Genomic DNA, 20,596 nt, shown 5'->3' on the forward strand with positions numbered 1-20,596 from the left:
GAATGAAGGCTTCTCCAGCAACTTTCCAGTTCCTTCTGTTTTGAGCACTGGCCATCCATTTACTATCCCCAAACTCATGAATTTCATCTATCCATCTCCGCCTTTGTCTTCCAGGTTTTCTTCTAGCTCCTCTTGGGTACCATTCTGTTATTTTCTTATTCCATCTGTCATCATGTCTCTGAGCTATGTGTCCTGTCCAAGACCATTTTAGTTCTTTAGTTTTGATAAGAATGTCCTTTACTTGAGTTTGCTGCCTAATCCATGTGTTTCTCTTCTTATCTACCAGTCTGATTCCCAATATAATTCGTTCCATTCTTCGCAGTGTAGTTCTCAGCTTCTCTTCCATTTTTTTGGTGAGTGCCCAAGTTTCACTTCCATAAGTCATGGCGGGGAGTATACGTTGGTTCATTATTTTACGTTTCAGACAAACTGGGATATTGCTCTTCAGTATGTGACTATATTTCCTGAATGCTATCCATCCAAAATTTATTCTTCTCTTGACTTCCAGCCATTTATAATTATTACAGCTAATAACTTGTCCCAGATAAGTATATGACTACACCTTTTCAATTACTGCTCCTTCAATCATTATTTCCCTTTCTGTGGCATACTTGTTCATCATTACTTTTGTTTTAGCCATATTCACCTTTAGTCCAAAATTCTTACTAACTGTGCATAACATTAAGATTTTCCTCTAATTCTTTGGAATCATGGCTTACGACCACAATGTCATCTGCAAATGGTTTAGGTACTCTCCATTCACATTGACTTCTTTCTGCGACCAGTCTAATCTTCTGAAAGCTTCTTCAAGGGCAGCAGCAAACAGCTTTGGAGATACTGTGTCTCCTTGTCGAACTCTTTTCTCAATTTTAAATTTCTTACTGTCTTTGTCTAGTCTAATAAAGGAGGTAGCACTCTCATATATTTTCTTCAAAATCATAATATATGGGGTATCTATGCCTTGTCTTTCCAGTGCCTAAAACATTGCCTTATGATGTATGGAGTCAAATGCCTTTTCATAATCCACAAATGCCAGGCATAATGGTGTTTTATATTCATTTGCTTTCTCCATTAGCTGTGATATTACGTGAAGGTGATCCATAGTCGAGAATCCTGTCCTACAGCCAGCTTGCTCTTTAGGTTGATTCTTATCAAGTATTCTTTCTAATCTGTTAGTAATGACCCTTGTGAACAACTTGTAGATGTGGGATAACAAGCTAATTGGTCTGTAATTTCCAATTTCTGATTTATCTCCTTTCTTATGCAGCAAAACTATGATTGCATTATTCCACTGCTTAGGCATCACACCTTTTCTAATGCACTTTGTGAAGAGCCTTGCCAGTTTTTGTGTTATGTCTCTTCCTCCCAATTTTAACAACTCTACAAGTAACTTCATCTTCCCCCGGAGCTTTCTTATTCTTCATTTTCTTCAATGCATGTTCTACCTCATCAGGAAGAATATTCGTATGTGTTGCTACTTTGCAATCCATTTTCCCCACTGCTGGCATCATTCCCCTGCTCCTTTTATAATCTCTACAGTAGTCTTCTGCTATTTGAAGTATGCCTTCTCTGATGTTTATAAGTACACCATCGCTATTCTTCAGTTTCAGTATCATTTGTCTTTCTGTATTACTGCTCATGGCTGCTGATTTAAATCCTTTGTTTTCCCTTAATGCTTGTTCTACTTTTCTTGTGTTAAATCTTCTTATGTCCTCTCTGAGTCTCTTTCTAATGGCTTTGCATAACTCAGTATACTCAATTTTCTCCCTGTCAGTGTTTTTCTTGCTCTTCATTTGTCGTCTTCGGTTCATCAGACAAGTGTTTCTTGACTAATTTTTTCTTCTTTGGATTTCTTTTTCCCTATAGGTTTCTTGGGCTTTATCACTTTCTGAAAGTTGTAATATTCCTCGTCGATATCTTGGTCCTGAGCAGTCTGCAGAAGCTCAAACTTGTTCTTAAGTTCCAGTACATACTGCTTTTTCTCCTCTTCTGTTATCTCAAAGACCTTTGTATTATTTTCTAGAGTCAGTTTTTTCCTTTCCTTTCCTACATCTATATCAAGTGTACATCTTACCATTCTGTGATCACTTCCAACATTTACCTTATTCAGGACGGTAACATCATTCAAAATATATCTTCTGTTAGTGAAGATGAAGTCAATTTCATTAGTAGTTAATCCATTTGGACTCTTCCATGTCCACTTTCTGTTCACCCTTTTCTTGAAAAAAAGTGTTCATTATTGACAGTCCTTGAGATTCTGCAAATTCCACAAGTCTTTCACCTCTTTCGTTTCTTTCACCAATTCCAAAATTTCCTATAGTTCCTCTTTCTGCGCTGTTTTGTCTTTTCCCAACCTTAGCATTGAAGTCCCCCATAATAATAGTGTAGTGGGTTTTCTGCTCATCTAGAAGACTCAATTTCGGTATACATTTATTCAACCTCTTCATCATCATGGCTCGATGTTGGTGCATAAATCATTATAATCTTTAGCTTGTACCTCTTAGAAATCTTGAGTATTAGTCTTGACACCAAGGGTGTCAAGACTACTAGCAAAAGGTATATACTTACAACTAACATGAAACTATCCCTCTAATGTTGTATTGCAACTAACACAGCAGATATAAGGTGCTCACAATTTGTCTTGATCACTCACAGGCACTCCAAAATATATTTCTCTTGCACTGCAAACTTGGTGCCACCAAAGATATTATTTTTCACGTGATTCAGACCTACATAATATGCACAGGCATAGTAGAATAAACCAGGCATCTGCAGAAAACTGCAAAATAAAAATAAAAACTTATACCACAAATACTAGTCCCTCTCTTATATCACAGTACTGATACATACACATATAATATGCCAATTTCCATCAATATTGACACTAGAGACCACTGGATCAGTGCAAAGAACACACATAAGAAACAATTAAATATAAACATAAACATTTTGCTGTCACATATTGTTATCTTAAAATTTCTATAACTCTGGAAAATGTAGTTACTGAGACAATAGCTTCATGTATCAAATAAAATCATCCTCTGTTGCATTAGAGCCCACCTTCTAACATCTGTGATGTATGGTTCAGAAATCTCGTCTGCTATTTCCACTCTGAAAATTGAAAGTCTACACTGTTGAATACTGAATTCCAATCTGAGCTCAGCTTTAAACCAGCCAATAATACACCATCACCCACTCCACAATCATTAACAACTTCAACTGTGCTCCTTTAAAGAAACTTTCCGGATACACTAAACAGAAGTCTTCCTTAAATTCCTTTCCAGATACACTAAACAGAAGTCTTCCTTAAATTCTGTGGCTAAGAGAATCCTATCTCTGGAGAGATTCTTTCCTCATCCCACTCTAAAACCTATTTGGGATCTCAATACTGATATTGTACTTTTCCAAAAAAGTAACCTTACAGAGAAGAAATCGAAGAAACAATTCTGTATGTTAATTTGAAATGATATTACTAGGTTTTATAAATACTATACAGGCATACCTCAATTAACGAATAGGATGCGTTCCACGAAATTACTTCGTTAAGCGAAACTTCGTTTTCAGAGGTAAAAATACTATGGCCAGAATAGGGATACGTTCCTACTTAAAGAAAATGAAAAGCTTTTTTTCGAACAAAGAAAAGTTTTATTAAATAAACAGTCAACTTACCTACAAAGTGAAATCACATTTTAAAATATGAGGTTAAAGTTGATTGTTTATGCTTTTTTTCTCTTTCATTTAACAATTGCCTATACAGAGTTATTGCATTTAACACTGATCGCTTAACTATAACACTTCTTCCTAAATCAGGATCATTTTCACTAAAAAAATTTAAAACGTTTTCAATGTCATTTAAGCACCTTTTTAAATCTTTGGTTGTTAACACTTTTTCGGCAGGAACTTCTTTAACTTCGCCTTCATTATCTTTGTCTTCGTTGCTAACAAGGTTTTCTAAATCTTCCACTGAAAAACCATCATCTTCTGCATTCAATAAATTTCTAACATCCTCTTCATCGACATTTTCGAAACCTATTGATTGAGCCATCTGGATAACTTCATTTCTAATTTCTTGGATGTTATTTTCTTCTTCTAGTACAACTTCTGGCCATATTTTGCGCCAAACTCCATTTAAACATTTCTTAGTGACTTCTTTCCAAGAACTATCAATGTTTTCAATTGCGTTTTTAATGGTGTAGTTTTTCCAAAAAGTTTTAACTGTCATTTCCTCTTTATCCTCTAGTTCAGGTAAATTGCTTAAAATTCGACGGAGATAATAAGCTTTAAATGATGCTATTACTCCCTGATCCAATGGTTGAATCAGGAAAGTTGTGTTTGCTGGAAGAAACACAACTTTGACAGGAATGCATGTGTCCAACGTGTTAAGATCAGTAGGATGTCCCGGAGCATTGTCTAACAACAAAAGAGCTTTTTCTTCAAAGTTGTTTTTTTTTGACAATACCGTTTTACTCCAGGACAAAAGTGGTTAACAAACCAATCAGTAAATAACTCCTTGGTAACCCACGCTTTTCTATTTGCTTTCCATATTACAGGTAAATTCATTTTTATGTTACCTTTTAACGCCCTCGGATTTTCTGAATGGTAAACTAATAACAATTTTAATTTATAATCGCCAGAGGCATTTGATCCAAAGAGTAACGTTAAACGGTCTTTGGCTGCTTTGAACCCAGCAGCTGATTTTTCTTCAATAGAAATGAAGCTTTTTGTTGGTAGCCGTTTCCAGAACAAACCGCTTTCGTCAACATTGAACACCAAATTTGGTGGAAAATTTTCACGTTCAATTATTTCCTTTAGTTATTCTGGAAACTTATTTGCAGCTTCTGTTAATTTTACACTATGAATCCTGGCCCGTTTTTTTAAATTTCTCGAACCAACCACGAGAAGCCCTAAAGGTTTCCGTAATTTCTTCAGTTTGTTTAGATTTCAGGTGATTAAACAAAAATAATGCTTTTTCTTGAATCACCATTTGACTTAAAGGCATATGACGTTGTGACATATCATCTATCCACAAACTTAACATTTTCTCCATTTTTTCTAAAATTGGATTCCTTAAGCGAGTTAATTTTGCCGCTGTAACATCTGTACAATTCTGAGCAGACTGTTTTATTTTTTCTGATTGACTTAGTATGGTTGTTAAAGTTGATTGCGCTAATCCTAAAGAATGTGCCACATCGGATTTTCTTTCGCCGCTTTCAACACGTCGTACGATATTTAGTTTAGTTTCCAAAGATATTGCTTTTCTTTTCTTTGATTCTGACATTTTAATTAACTAAAACAAAAATATTTCTATTAAAATTTACAAAATCTACGTTATGTAATGCTACAAAGAACCTACATCGATTATTGCAATGCGCCACACTGAAACAACGCCAAATCATGTAAACAACAACTAAATTATGCGATTGACGCACAAAACTGTTATAACAGACACGCCCGCAGCTCGGGAATACGTAACGAGTCGGCGTCAGTCACCAATCGAATGAATGTCGGGCGTTGGTCTTAAATTGGAATATTTTTTTATGTTAAATGGGGCTTGAAATTGCCGACTTCGTTATATCGAGGCTTCGTTATCAGAGGTAACGTTAACCGAGGTATGCCTGTACTTAATTAGTGTTTGTTATCCTAGTGGTAGTAGCCCTCCACCTGATAGACACCTTTTCAAAATAACAACCCTATATTAACAGTTAATCAATGATTAAAAATTTCCAAATTTTTTCGACCTTCTTAAATCTAGTGAAACTTTTATTGCAATATATCCTGAATTTTTCTTTAAAGTTTTCATAGCATAATTGAGCATAAGAACCTGTCAGGTGCCATGGTATGCTCTCTGCAACTCTAAGGAAAAATCAGAGAGTGAGACATTTCACTCTTTCCAATGATCTATGAAGTTTTGAATTTCACAAATTTCACAAGTTAGTGTTTTCTTATAGTTCAAGGTTACTTGTTTTTCCACTCCCGCTAGTTATACAAATATCTATAGTCTCATATGAGTTGTTTGGCAAGATTTATTGTTGTTTTCAATAAAAAAAAATGAGAACACAAAACATGATATTCACCAAGGACATCTACTACTCAGTTGAAAGCAAGAAAATACACTTCAAATATGAAAACTGAAAATTAATAATATATGATATATTTTTAAATTTTTTAAAAAGTATTTGTATACATAATAAGCAGAAATATGTGCATATGCACAAGTTCAAAATTTTGTGCACTTAAACCAGACTTTTAAACTGGAAAATACTAACAGATTCATGTTTGTATTTTATGTTTAAAATGTTTTTAAATTTAATTTTCAGCAGAAATAATATTTTTTGTTTTTGAAAATAAAAGGTATAAAAAACACTTCATTGCTTAAATATATTTTTTTTAATAAAAATTAAAAAGTTATATAAAACAGGTATTGAAATCCATTAAGAAAAGATGAAATACTGGTATCCTCCAAGAGAATTTAAAGGAAAAAAAAAATCTTTCTCCGAAATGAAAAAAGAAATGCTTGTCACATGTTGCACTACTGTGTTTAGAATTATTATCACAATTCTAAATTATTTCTCCATATAATGACTTACAGGAGGTCCAGGGGGTCCTTCTCGTCCTCTCTCTCCTCTTGGGCCAGGAGGTCCCTAAAAGAAATAAGAAAGTTTGTATTTGTTTGAATACCATTTCTTTCATTTATTAAAGTGTGTGTGTGTGTGTGTGTGTGTGTGTGTGTGTGTGTGTGTGTGTGTGTGTGTGTGTGTGTGTGTGTGTGTGTGTGTGTGTGTGTGCATATATGAGACAGAGAATACGCAAGAAGATTAATACCATACGGGTATACTACATACTTATAGGAGGCATGGCTGCATATTAGCCATATCTTTATTCTTAACCCTTTTAGTATGACGTCTGATGAAAATTGAAATTATAATTTTATTTTATACAATATGAAATTAGACTTTATGTCCAAGGCGTCAAAAAATGTGCAACTTCACTGTAATATTCAACAACTGTCAAACAGATTAAAATGGGGTGTTGAGAATCATAGTGGTGTAAGTCAGGAATTTTTTAAATATGAACTGTTCATATTTCCTGCCTTCTCTAGGTGTCCACTGTTTAGCTTCATAGTGAAGTAAGTCAAAGTTACAATTTCAACCAAGAGATGTCAGCACTTGTTTCAAATAGTTAACATTATGAGCTCTAGATTATGAGGTCTAGAATCATAGTTAAGGAAGTCTGACTTACACCATTCTGTTTCAAAACAGCTTGTGTGATTGAGGTTATGTTTCAAGTGTGTATTGTTGTAGCAAGATGCCTTTTCATATTTCATGTTTTATATTTCATATTTTCATGTAGCAAGATGTCGTTTTAGTTGAATAAACTAAAACGAGTGAAAAATCCTCCATTTCAAGAAATGGAGTATTATTCACTCAATAGTGATGATAGTGATAAGGATCCAAATTATGTGTTGTCAACTGATCATAGTGATTCAAAAGGCAAGCTTTTTTAATTACATTACAAACCATTATATATTAGGTAAATTATAGGTTATATTTTTATTGGTCATGTTTAAACTTTATTGTTTGCTTGAGATTCTACTATGAAAATATTTAACTAAACACATCCAAAATTTTAGAGTAGGTTATTAGACAACAATTTTAAGTGTTATTCACTGCCCTTAATTATTAGACTAGGTTCTGGTTTGAAATGTGTTTCTTTTAGATGGGGATGCACAGGAATATGGAGATGATAATACAAATGTGGGAAAGGATTCAGCACGTCAAGAGGACAACCAAGCAGAAGAAGCATGCCAGAAAATTTTCTTTAGACCTAGAAAATCTCAAAGGAAAGAGTCAAAAAGAGCTGTAACCAGAAAACATTGCAATTCAGGTCAGGCGTATGTGAACTCAACATATAGCAGATTACGAAAAATCTTTGGCATAGGATGCAAAAAAAAACAGTAAAGAGGTCTTTACTTATGTAAACTCTAGAAGGAAGGGGATGAATCAGATTGGTCCACTGGATATCAATGGATCAACTGTTGATGATCCTGCTCACATAGCTAACAAACTAAATGAGTATTTTGCATCTACATTCACACAAGGACTAATCAGGGAGGGGGATGCTAGAGGTGAATTAAACTCTGGCAGTGCGTTAGATGATTTTGTAATAACTGAGAGCAAAGTGGAGGAGAAATTGTTGAAGATAAACATATGAAAGGCACCTGGGGTGGATGGGATCTATCCAGTTATATTACAGGAGGCAGCAAAGGAAGTAAGCAAACCCTCAGCCATAATTATGAGAGCTTCTTTGGACTCAGGGGCGGTACTGAGTCCCATGGACTGGAGATGTGCAAATGTGACCCCAATTCACAAAGGAGCATCAAAGGGTGACACAAGTAATTACAAACCTGTTAGTTTAACTTCTGTTCTGGGGAAATTAATGGAGGCACTGGTTAAAGAAGCACTGCAGGATCATCTAGACAAGACTTCAGTTATAGCTTGGACACAGCATGGTTTTGTTAAGAGGAAGTCTTGTCTGACCAATTTGATTGGATACTATGATGTGGTCACAAAGGAACTAGATGCAGGGAATAACTTTGATATCATATATTTGGATCTTAGAAAGGCTTCTGATACTATTGCACATGGAAGACTGCTCCACAAATTGGAGCAGTGTGACATTGGAGGAAAACTGCTGCTATGGATAAAGGGATGGTCGAGTGGGAGAAGACAGAGTGGTAATCAATGGACACTGCTCTACGTGGACTAATGTTATTATTGGCATCCCCCACGGCTCGGTACTATGCCCATTGTTGATTTGTGTATTTATTAATGATATTGATGAAAATATATCAGGCTTAATGTCCAAGTTTGCAGATGATACGAAGGTTGGCAGGGTTGTTAATGACAACACTAATGACAGTATGCTGCTGCAACAGGATCTAGAAAAGTTGAGTAGATGTGCTGAGAGATGGCATCTGAAGTTTAATATTGATGAATGTAAAGTACTGCATATGGGAAGCAGTAACCCCAGAGTAACGTATCAATTGTGTGGTACTACACTGACAGTGGTAGAGAACAAAAAGGACCTGGAGGTAATTGTGCAGACAGATATGAAGTTTTTTGAGCAGTGCAGACGGTCTGCACGATATACAGGAATTTTTCTAGCAGGGATAAGGAGGTGATTATCCCCTTGTATAAGGCAATGCTCAGATCACACCTTCAGTGCTATATACAGGTCTGGGGGCCTCATCTTAGCAAGAATGTAGAGCTGCTGGGGCCGAGTGCAGAGAAGGGCAACAAGATTAAAAAATGGAACAAACGGTTGCTCTTAAGAAGAAAGGCTTAAGTTTTACAAATTAGAGTGTCTGGTGACTAGGCACCTGCGAGGTGATCTGATTGAGGTGTATAAAGCCTTGCATGGTTTGATCATGCTCAATGCTGATGGAATTCTTCCTCTTGCTCAGAATAATCGCCTGAGAGGGCATAAATTCAAACTGCGGAAAACCAGTTGTAGGATAGATGTGCAGAAGTTTCCCTTTAGCCAGTGTGTGGTTGATTGCTGGAACAAACTTCCAACTGTCATTGTAAAAGTTGACAGCTTAAATAGATTCAAGGCAGAACTAGACAAATATTTGCAGCGAGTGGATGGGTGAAATTAGAATATTTGGGATTTTTTTTGGTTGATGCTAAATAAGCTTGCTTTCTTGTTTTTTTTTTTTTTTTTGTTTTTTCTTTTGTTAGTTGGCGCATCAGCTTCTGTGGCCATAATGCACCTCCGAAAGTTCTTGCATTTTACTCTGATCCAAGCCCGAGGCGGGATTCGAACCCGTGACCACTGGGCAATAACCTTTTCAGTTGAAAGACAACTAACAAGAATAACTCAAACAAACCAACCACAAAAGAGATATGCAGTAGCAAATGCAGACTGGACACTGTATAGAGAGCTGCTCACTACGGCAATTAAACACAATCTGGAAAACATAAACCCCCGGAGCGACCCAGATGACCTTCAGAGAGAAACTACAAAATTATTACTGAACATCAGTGACTGAGCGATAAAAAGAAAAAACCCAAAACCTGGCACAGTACCCTGGTGGACACCAGAAATTACAGTACTACGACGACAAATGCAAAAACAAGAAAAGACTTCCAGAGAGCTCGCAGAACCTGGCCCGAAGATGAGTTGGAGGTCCTGAGACAACATTACAGAGAAGCTAGGAACCGTTACACAGACACCATAAAAAAAATGTAAGAAGCATTCCTGGGAGCGCCTAGTATCTATTTCTGGAAACACCGACCCCTGGGGCTTAGTCTACAAGGTGATAACCAATAAGCTCCCCAGAAGCGAGGTCATTAGTACTACCAGGACACCAGAGGGAAACCTAAAGACCACCTGGGAGCAGTCAATGGGCAACATACTGGATAAAATCTTTAAGGAACCAGCAATATTAACCATGCAAGAACAACATGAAATTTGCAAGGACAACGCAAACTATACCACTTCGGCAATCGAACCCCCTTCACCCTAGAGGAGCTCAGTGAGTCTGCCACCAAGATCAGAAATCGCAAATGCCCAGAACTGGACAAATATTTGTATTATTGAACCAGAGATCTTGAAGAAAACTGCAGAATTTGCACCGCACTTACTACTTACCCTCTACAACAGGTGCCTGGAAACAGGCAAATTCCCCACAGCATGAAAAACAGCAAACACCAAGTTGTTACTTAAAAATCCTAACAAAAAACCGGACTGCCAGAGTCATATAGACCTATCGCACTGCTCTCAGTGGTCAGCAAACTATATGAGAGACTGCTGCACAAGCGAATCAAAAACCACTATGAGAGGACAAACCTGGCGGCTAGAAATCAGTTCGGATTCAAGCCGGGTTCCTCCACAGTGGATGCACTTGGAAACTTGCTTCGGAAGGCACAGGAATGCAGAAAAAAATACCTATTAGTCATTTCCATTGATTTTGCTGGGGCGTTCGACTCCCTATGGTGGCCGAGTGTCCTGGGCAGACTAAGGGTGGCTGCAGTCCCTATCAACCTATACAAGGTAATGGAGGACTACCTATCTTGCAGGAAAGTAGAAATAAATGCCAACTACCAAAAAGTCACAAGATCTGTACACAGGGTTCTATCTTGGGGCCACCCCTTTGGAACATGGTCCTCGACGAGCTCCTGAACCTGGACCTGGGGCTGATTGGGGCCCAGGCCTTTGCGGACGACCTTATTCTTACCATTGAGGCTGACTCAAGAGCCCAACTGGAAACCACCACAAACCAAGCTCTACAGAAAATACAAAACTGGGCTACAAGAAACCAGTTAAAAATTTCACCGACAAAAACCACATCTATTCTACTAAAAGGAACCCTGCAAATATGGCGCCCACCCCAAATTAAAATAGAAGGTGTGACCATTAAACTTGCCAACCAAATGAAATATCTAGGAGTAATCCTAGACAAAAACTTATCCTTCCAACCTCACCTACAATATATAAGGATGAAGATAAGATGTTACTCGGCAATGGTGGCGAGGGTTACGAGAAAAGACTGGGGATTAAAAAAAACAGCACTAATGTTGTATTATAAGGCAACCTTCATCCCTACGATAACTTATGCTGCTGCAGTATGGTACAGCAAAACAACGCTTGCAGTCAATAGGAGAACTCTGGATATGATACAAAGGACCATTTTATTAACAACCACACGAGCATGCAGAACAGTAAGCACACCGGCGTTGCAGGTGCTTGCTGGAGCGCTCCCCCTCGATTTGGAGACTGTAAAAGCTGGCTTGCTCTTCCTGCACGCCAGGGGGGGGTTGCTGCCACCTTCCAGGATTTCATAATTGACCCAGCGACTAGTACTAAAACAGAAAATGTCCGATTACAGGCCTACCTACTTCGGGAGTGGCAACAAAGATGGACCGATACAACAAAAGGAGAAATTACAAGAAAATTCCTCCCCGACCTCAGCAAAATATACCCCAAGCAACCAGGCCTGGTACTTTCTGGGGAAGCACTTGACTTCACTCCTTACTGGTCATGGCCCCTTTAAGGAGAAGCTGCTCGGGTTCGGCCTTGTTGAGGACCCCAACTGCACGTGTGGGGAGATCGAGAACTGGAATCACTTGGTCTACGACTGCCCCGAATATGAAGATCTCAGAGGCATCCTGATCACAAAGATACACTACCTTCTGAAAGGACTGGAATCCCACTTCATTGACACAGAAGAGGAATACAGAGCACTTTCTCAATATGTGCAGGACCTCTTCGAGAGGAGAAAACTGCTAATTACCATAAACCGTGTCTGACGAAAGACCACCACAAGTTAAACTGTACAAGACCATAAAATACTATCCAATGGAGTTATTACAGAGAAAAACCCTGAGACAAGAAAGTGAAAAACACAAGGACGGGGCTTACCCCATTAGCGAGTGGACTGAAATCGACTGGACATTGAAGAAAAGAGACTTAACGCAGCACAGATGCCAAACACCATTTGGCGACTTGAAGAGGGCGCCCTAGCCTCCTTCATCTTTAATATCCCTATCCCCGGTGGGGGGGAAGAGCGAGACGGTCTTACTGTCTCCTCCCCTCCTTGCCATTCCCACTTTCCCTTCTGATGGGGCATGGGCATGCCCCACTGTGACTTGGGGTTGCCTCCTCTCTCGACTCCATATTTCTGTCTTTTCTCCCCCCAGGCTTCAGTCTCCCCACTCGCTCAACCCACGCATACACAAGCGAATGCCCTACACTTCGGAATTGATTTAATCATCTCCAAATTACGTTTTTCGCCCATACATTCGGCCTTTCAAAATTTAGCGTTATTCCTCACAAATTTACCAAATTATATATATATATATATATATATATATATTTTTTTTAAGGTCCTAGTCGCCGAAATCTCAGGAAATTAAGCGGCAGGACCTGCCAGAGTAAATCTTAGTCTATTGGTGTTTCCTGGTCTGCCTCCACGGGGCGAAAGTGGGGCACCATTGGGCCTCAGTAGGGGTCCAGCGGCTAAACGACCAGATGAACAATGGTACATGACACTACACAAATACATTATCCATACACTTTTAAATCTCTGGCATTTCCCAGCGAACTGGTTCACCCACAATGAAAGCAACGCGGAGATGGGGGAAACCCCTGGTGCTGTTTGACTCTAAACACACTTTACTTTACACTTTACCTTTGGGTTCCCAGGCAGGCATGATACAAGAAAGCAAGCCAGTCGGCTTGCTTTCTTGTATCATGTGCCTATGCTAATGCCAATGCCAACTCAAAAGGAACACAAGTTGAGTGTAAGCAGTTTGAAAACTTAGATTGTGGTTGTAAAAAAAGATGAATGAGTCCTTAACAGAGGAGGAAAGAAGAAAGCAATTTGATAATTTTATATCCATGGCCAACAGAATGCATATTTATGCAGAATGCGTATTTATTACGCACACATCAAGAACCTGTAAAGTAAAGGTCTTGGAATGGCAGTAGGGGAGGAAAGCAATGCACAAACCGCTCAATAATATTCAAAAAGAAAATGCCACAGTACATGTATATAAAAAATTCTTTCTGAACACTTTTGTTGTATCTGATGGAAGGGCGACAAGAGCTTTAGAAAAAGTAAGGAGGGAGAAGTCTGCAGGAAAAGATCTAAGGGACAAACATGTAGTGGCACAAAAGATAACTGACGAACAAAAACAGTTACTTAAGGATCACTTTAATATTTTCCCAGCATTTCAAAGTCATTACATGCAAAAAGATAATCCGAACAGGAAGTTCCTTAGTCCTGACTTGAATGTAAGAAAAATGTATGAGCTTTATTGTGAATGGTGTGAGCAAAAAGAGACTGAACCCCTTAAAGAGTATTACTATAGACATGTCTTCAACACAGAATTTAATTTACATTTTCACATTCCTGGAAAGAACACTTACAAGGCCTGTGACAAGTATAAACAGTTGATTGATGTAGAAAAGGTCAAAAAAAGAAAGGTGATTTGCAGAAGCAACATGTTTTGCATTTGGCAAAAGCAAGAGATCAACTAAAGGCTGATGGGGAAAAGGCCTGAAGAAATTCTGACATCTATACAATCACAATAGATTTACAAAAAGCCCTGCCATTCCTGAAATTAACTGTTTCTGAGGCCTACTATAGGCACAATATGCACTGCTATAATTTAGGTTTGCATGACATCACAAATAACCTTGGCTACATGTACGTTTGGGATCAGGCCGTTGCATCCAGAGGTTCACAAGAGATTGCTTCTTGCCTCACTAAGCATGTTAAGTTGAACAAAAAAAAGCATGTGATAATATACAGCAGCACATGCACTGGCCAAAATTGGAACATCAAGGTTTCCTTATCGTTAATGAAACTGATTCAAGAAACTTCAGTTGAAGTCACAGACCATTAATTTGTGGTTTCTGGTCACTCTTACCTTCCAAATGACTCGGACCTTGGGCTGATAGAACAAGCAGAAAAACACAAGATTATCTATGTTCCAGAGTGATGGTATGATACTATGAAGTCTGCCGGAAGACACAACAGGTTTATGGTTGTAAAGATGCAACAAGATGACTTTTTGAAAACAAAAGCTCTTGAAAAAGGCATAACAAAATGGAAGGAGAATGTTGAAGGTGAAAATGTAAACTGGTTGAAGATACAGTGGCTCCATTATGAAAAGGAAAACCCGTTCATGATTTTTTACAAGTGTACATTGGATGAAGACATCCCTTTCAGAGAACTGAATGTCAAACCCAATAAGGAGGGTCAACCTAAGAGCTTGAAAAGCACTGAACAAAAAACACTGTATGATGGCCGTAGAGTGCTGAACTTTCTAAAGAAAAGAGACAGGCTATACCTTCTCAAATACATCCCTCCTGTTCACCATGCTTTCTTTAAAGGTATTAGAAGCTCAAAAGAAGTTGATGATCTAGGTCCCTTATCCGACTAAGAGGAAGAAGAAGATGAAGCATAAACAGTAGTTTGTTTGTGGTGGCAGTGTTTTATTATTATCGAAGTAGTGATGACGATCTTTAATTGCTTTAAAAAAATGAGAACATCAACAAAAAGTAACTATAATTTTTTTATAAATTCTAAGATGAACATAAATTCATTATGTTTGTATTAGCTTTTTTATGATCATTCTGCAAGCAACTAAGACAATCTTAACTATTTTGACAAAAAAATCCCAATGTGCCTATCACTCAGGTTTTTTAAAATTTTGTTATAATGACTTTTTACAGGGAAAAAAATAATCCCTTGTGTATACAATCATAGTTTAGCTAACACAGTCATCTTACAGTAATTTACCTTTAAAATAGGTAAAATACTTAGAAACGTAATGGTGTAAGTCAATTACATCAATACTGCAGACAAAAAATTGGATATTAACAAAAATTGTCAAGCACATGCAAATTTTCAGTTTTCTTAAATTAAATTAAAATATTAAATTAAATATGTTGAGTTTTTTATGAACACAAACACAAAACACCTTGTTCTCAAAACTCAGAATAGTCTGACTTACACCACTATGATTCTCAAAACCCCAAATATCTGGTACAGTAATGATGAACTTTCCTATTCCAAAGTTATATTTCAGTTATTTGTCAAAAAAAGTAAAAATCCTTGGTAAGCCATATAAACATAGAGAAATATTAATGCTCCCTTTCTCATAGTAAGGACATAATGTCTTAGAAGAAAGAGGATTACAACCATGTCCTCTAGGGATGCATGAACTGGGTAAGTTATTTATTTATTTTTTTTTTAAGATGATACTGCATAAGCTTGCTTCCTATAATATTTTGCCAACCCAAAGGAATAAGAATACATTTCTTCATTATATATAATGAGAAATGGACCCATCAATAGATAACTCAGAACAAATCAGCATGCATGGAATGATGTTATTCATACTTTTCACTACCAAAAATTATTACAACCCATAAATTCATTGGCAAGGTAATGACTTCAATCTCAGTCCTCTGAGATTGATAAGTAATTTGTTTGGATTTTTTGAAGCATGGTGTCAGCATTAAAAATGCCCAGCATTATTACAATATCCTGGCAACAAAGGTGAAGACAATTTTGACAGAAAAAAAGCATTCTGAAAATTTTTGTCAAGAAAGTGATCATTCTTTTTCCTGACAACATTCAACCATATACTGTCAGTAACAGCACACAACACTTAACTCTTCTGGCCGGAAGATCCTGCACCACACCAATCCCTTATAGTCCACACGTCTCCTTTACATTTCAGGACAAAACTATGACAGCAGTACATGCATGTGTTCTCCAGTGGCTGCAAACCTGTCCTAAAGAATTAAGGCATACTAGCACTCCCTCCTCAATAGGCCAAATGTGTAGATGTGGGGGGGAGGCAATTATGTTGAGATGACTGCCTAATATAAACCTGGTAAAATGTTTTATTGAGATATTATGATTCAAATCCCAGAATCCAATTTGAAACCACCCCCCTACACTGGGCTATGTTTATTCTGGATAGCTGTTTTGAATTCCTATTTAAATTCCTCAACTTAAGTGAAAAACATTCTTTTACTTGGTAATTCCCTCAGAGAGTATTAGCCTGAAAAAGAATCCATCACCCACACAATTTCTTAGTTGAATACTCTCAAACTGTAAAGGTACTGCATAGACAGAATTAGTCATGCCACTTTTTTGTTCCTCTTTAAATTCATAAATCTCTGTTACACAGTCTGTCACTCCAAAGTAGTAAGCTAATTGTTTCAAATGTTTTGACCAAGCTGCCAAATTCATCAAGCAAGAAAAACTCGGAAAAAGAACCCAAGCATCTTTCTTCATTAAATTACCTTAGTAAAACTTTTGGATGAACAGAATTACTAGTTTATCACCCTTCTGAAAAGGAATCATAACCAGATATTATGTATAAATTTCATACTAAAGGTTAGTCTACAGTCTAGGTTACTTATACTCAGGTTATAACTACCGACTACAACTATCTCTTGCATTGTGTGATTAACATGTTCTTGTAAATCATCACATAAGATGAAAACATGCATCTCAGAAATCATTTTAACACTAAAATAGTGCTGCAAACCCAGGCTGTATCTGGATCAGGAAAACTTTTTTTTGGCAAATATACTTCTCATGTATTAATTAGAACACAATTATAATTACAGCCACTCCCCAATTAACGTAAGGGTTGTGTTCCGTGGAATGCTACATAAGTCGGAATTTCCCTAAATAAGCATTTAGGGAAATTCCGTACTCGCAACTAAGCATGCTGAATTTGATAGAAGCAAAAAAGAAATGTTCGACGAACATGTAAATAGAATTATTAAATTTTTTTTTTTTTTTTTCTCATTGCAGGAAAAATGACAAAAAGTGTACAAAATTACAAAAATTCCAAAATTATAAAATTCCATAAAGAGAGAGGAGACAGGCATAATGTCAGGAGTTTTACCATTCGAGTATCGTTGCCAGAGTTAACTCTCCAGCTGATAAGCACGCTGCTGTGGAAGTTGAGGGCTGTGGAGATTTAGAAGGGAGTTTTTCCAACACATCACAAAATTTTTCTGCAGCTGCAGAATGGGCACTAGCGCCTTCACCGCATACTTTAATGTTTTGGGAACCAACATGATGCTTGAACCTATTAAACCATCCGTTGCTTGCCATGAACTTGGCTTGGGATTTCCCGTACTTATCGTTATCTTCATAAATACTTCTTGTGGCAACTGCTTCTGAATCTGATTTTCCATCCATATTATTAATAGCTTTTCCATCTTCGATATAGCACCTGAACGTTGTTTTGTGATCAGTGAGGGCAGACTGGCCCCGGTGTGAAATACATTGATCCTTTAACACGTTCTTTTATATGTGCACTGTCCCTTAAAATAGTATTCACTGTTGAAGCAGCGGGACCTAATTCTGTGCAAAAGATGACAAACCTTGTCCTGCTTTGTACTTTTTAATTAATCATCTTCATTTCTAAATCAATTTTGTTTCGTTTCCTGGCACTACCACCACTTGCACTTTCCATTGGTCCCTTTCCTTTCACAATTCTAATAAGTAAATAGGAATGAAGAGAAGATTCTGAAATTTTATTTATGCTTTTTATATGATTGAAGATTTCAGTGAAGGGGGAACACATTTCACCATAATAACACAAAAACCCACACAATTCCAGTTACTGGGATTATTGCAAATGCAATAAGATCGAATTCTGCCTGGTTATAATTAGATGGACTAACAGAAAAGCCCAATAAACCAGAAAATGCAAATTGTTTTTACTGTTTTATGACCTCCAGAAATATGCTTTAGAAAAATATCACAAAGGCACATATGAACATATGATAATATGTTCATATGTGCCTTCATATGATAACAGAACATATGATAATGATGGAAGTGTAGTGCCATTTCATTATAAAAATAACCTTTTAGAGAGATAAATAACTTAGTTACATAGCGAAAATTTCAACTTCCGAGGTCTTGGAACAAATTACCAAAGAAAACAATTTGTTATTGGGTTCACATTACCATATGTTCACGATACCTCCATTTATTCCTATGGGATGCAAAATACGTTTCCATGATTTTTTAAGTTTGCACAAAAATAACTAACAGGCCAAAATAATGCCTAAATTAAAATTTCATGAAGTCAGAGATCCTATTTTAAGTTATTCAAGGCTTATCTCATTGTCTTTACATTTTAATGTATATATATCAATTATTTGGGGAAAATAATAGAATCACTGGTTAGATAAGCACTGCAGGATAATCTAGACAAGACTTCAGTTATAATTCAGACACAGCATGGGTTTAAGGGAAATCTTGTCCGACCAAATTGACTGGATACTATGCTGTGGTCACAAAGGAACTGGATGCCATACACTTGGATTTTAGGAAAGCTTTTGATACTGTTGCACATGGAAGGCTACTGTGCAAGTTGGAGTAGCATGGCATTAAAGGAAAGCTGCTACAATGGATAAAAGGATGGTTGAGTGGGACAAGACAGAAAGTGGTAATCAATGGACACTGCTCTTCATGGATGTTTTTAGAAGAGCTCCCCGGGTCTGTGTTGGGCCCATTGTTGTTTTCTGTATTTACCAATCATATATTCATAAAGGTATATCAGACTTAATGTCCAAGTTTGCAGACAATACAAAGGTTGGCAGTGTTGTTAATGACAGTATGCTACAGCAACAGGATCTAGAAAACCTGAGCAGATGGGCTGAGAGGTGGCAACTGAAGTTTAACATTGACAAAGGCAAAGTGCTGCATATGGGTAGCCGTAACCCCAGAAATACCAACTGTACATACTACACTCAGGGTAGTGGAGAATATAAAAAACCTGGGGATAATTGTGCAGTCAGATATGAAGTTTTCTGAGCAGTGCAGACAGGCTTCAAGAGTAGCTCATGGGATCAAGTCAATGATATATAGGAATTTTTCTAGCAGGAATAAGGAGGTGATTATCCCCTTGTATAAGGAAATTGTCAGACCACACCTTGAGTACTGCATACAGGTCTGGAGGCCTCATTTTAGGAAAGATGTAGAGCTGCTAGAACAAGTACAGAGGCAACGAGATTTGTGAGTGAAACAAAAGGGTTGCTGTTACCAAGATAGACTTAAATTCTGAAAATTGCAGTATCTGGAGACTACACACTTGCGAGGTGACCTGATTGAGGTGTATAAGGCCTTGAATAGTTTGAACAAGTTCAATGCTGCTGGGATTCTTCCTTATGTTCAAATTCTGCTTCTAAGGGGACATAAATTCAAATTGAAAAAAGACATAGATGTGTGGAAATTTGCCTTTAGCCAGCAGGTGGTTGATTGCTGGAACAAGCTTCCATTTGTTGTTGTTGTGCAAATTGACACCTTAAATAAATTCAAGGCTGAACTAGAAAAATGTTTGAAGTGAATGCTTGCTTTCTTACATCACATGCCACTGCTAATGCTAACTTTTCAATAATGTTTCAGGTTTCATGCATCCGAATTTCTATTTATACTAATGATATAAATTTATATTCTACAATTATGCTATATCTGACTCTATTTTTTACAAATCGTGTGCTTGGACAAACTGATATAGCTTGTTACCAAATATTCAGAATTTAAAATCATGACTTTATCTAAAACTAAGTTGATATATAGTTGTTTTAGATAATCAAGTTAGAGCTCAGGTTGTCTGCTATACAGATTTAGGTCTAGGATCATCAGGGTATGTTGCAAACTTTAGATCAGCAGTAGCTGAACATATATGGCAGGAAGGGTATCATGTAATTATTGGATATGAAAGTGACCAGAAATGTTACTGATAGTTAGAGGCAACCCAAATTCACAGCACAAAGCAAGTCCTAAACAGAAATAAGGTGAGTTTGCACCTGCCCTGTATTTGAGTCACACATATTGTGAAATGACACAGTGATTGATGATGAACATGAATGAGGATGGTGTGGGGAAGAACATATTGTTGGTTCATGCAGTAGCATGATGAGAATGTCAACTATTTCCAGATCACCACAAGATCACGTTATTCTGCACCAGTACTCAAGAGACTGTCATACAAAGATTAATAGCCGATACATATTTTTGAAAAGCTGCTTATGTCATGGT

General features: G+C 37.2%; 1 protein-coding gene across 1 annotated transcript in view; it reads right to left on the reverse strand.

Annotated features, from left to right (window-relative positions):
• LOC150090808 (uncharacterized) overlaps positions 1–20,596 on the reverse strand; it is a 791,939-nt gene that overhangs the window by 496,704 nt on the left and 274,639 nt on the right. Inside the window, exon 15 of the mRNA XM_090372970.1 lies at positions 6,588–6,641. Within this exon, the coding sequence (XP_090229096.1) occupies positions 6,588–6,641 (54 nt within the window). The remainder of the gene's footprint in view (positions 1–6,587; positions 6,642–20,596) is intronic.

Source organism: Mastigoproctus giganteus, chromosome 1 (genome assembly GCF_048544385.1).
Source record: "Mastigoproctus giganteus isolate SK-2022 chromosome 1, ASM4854438v1, whole genome shotgun sequence".
Lineage (NCBI taxonomy): Eukaryota > Metazoa > Arthropoda > Arachnida > Uropygi > Thelyphonidae > Mastigoproctus > Mastigoproctus giganteus.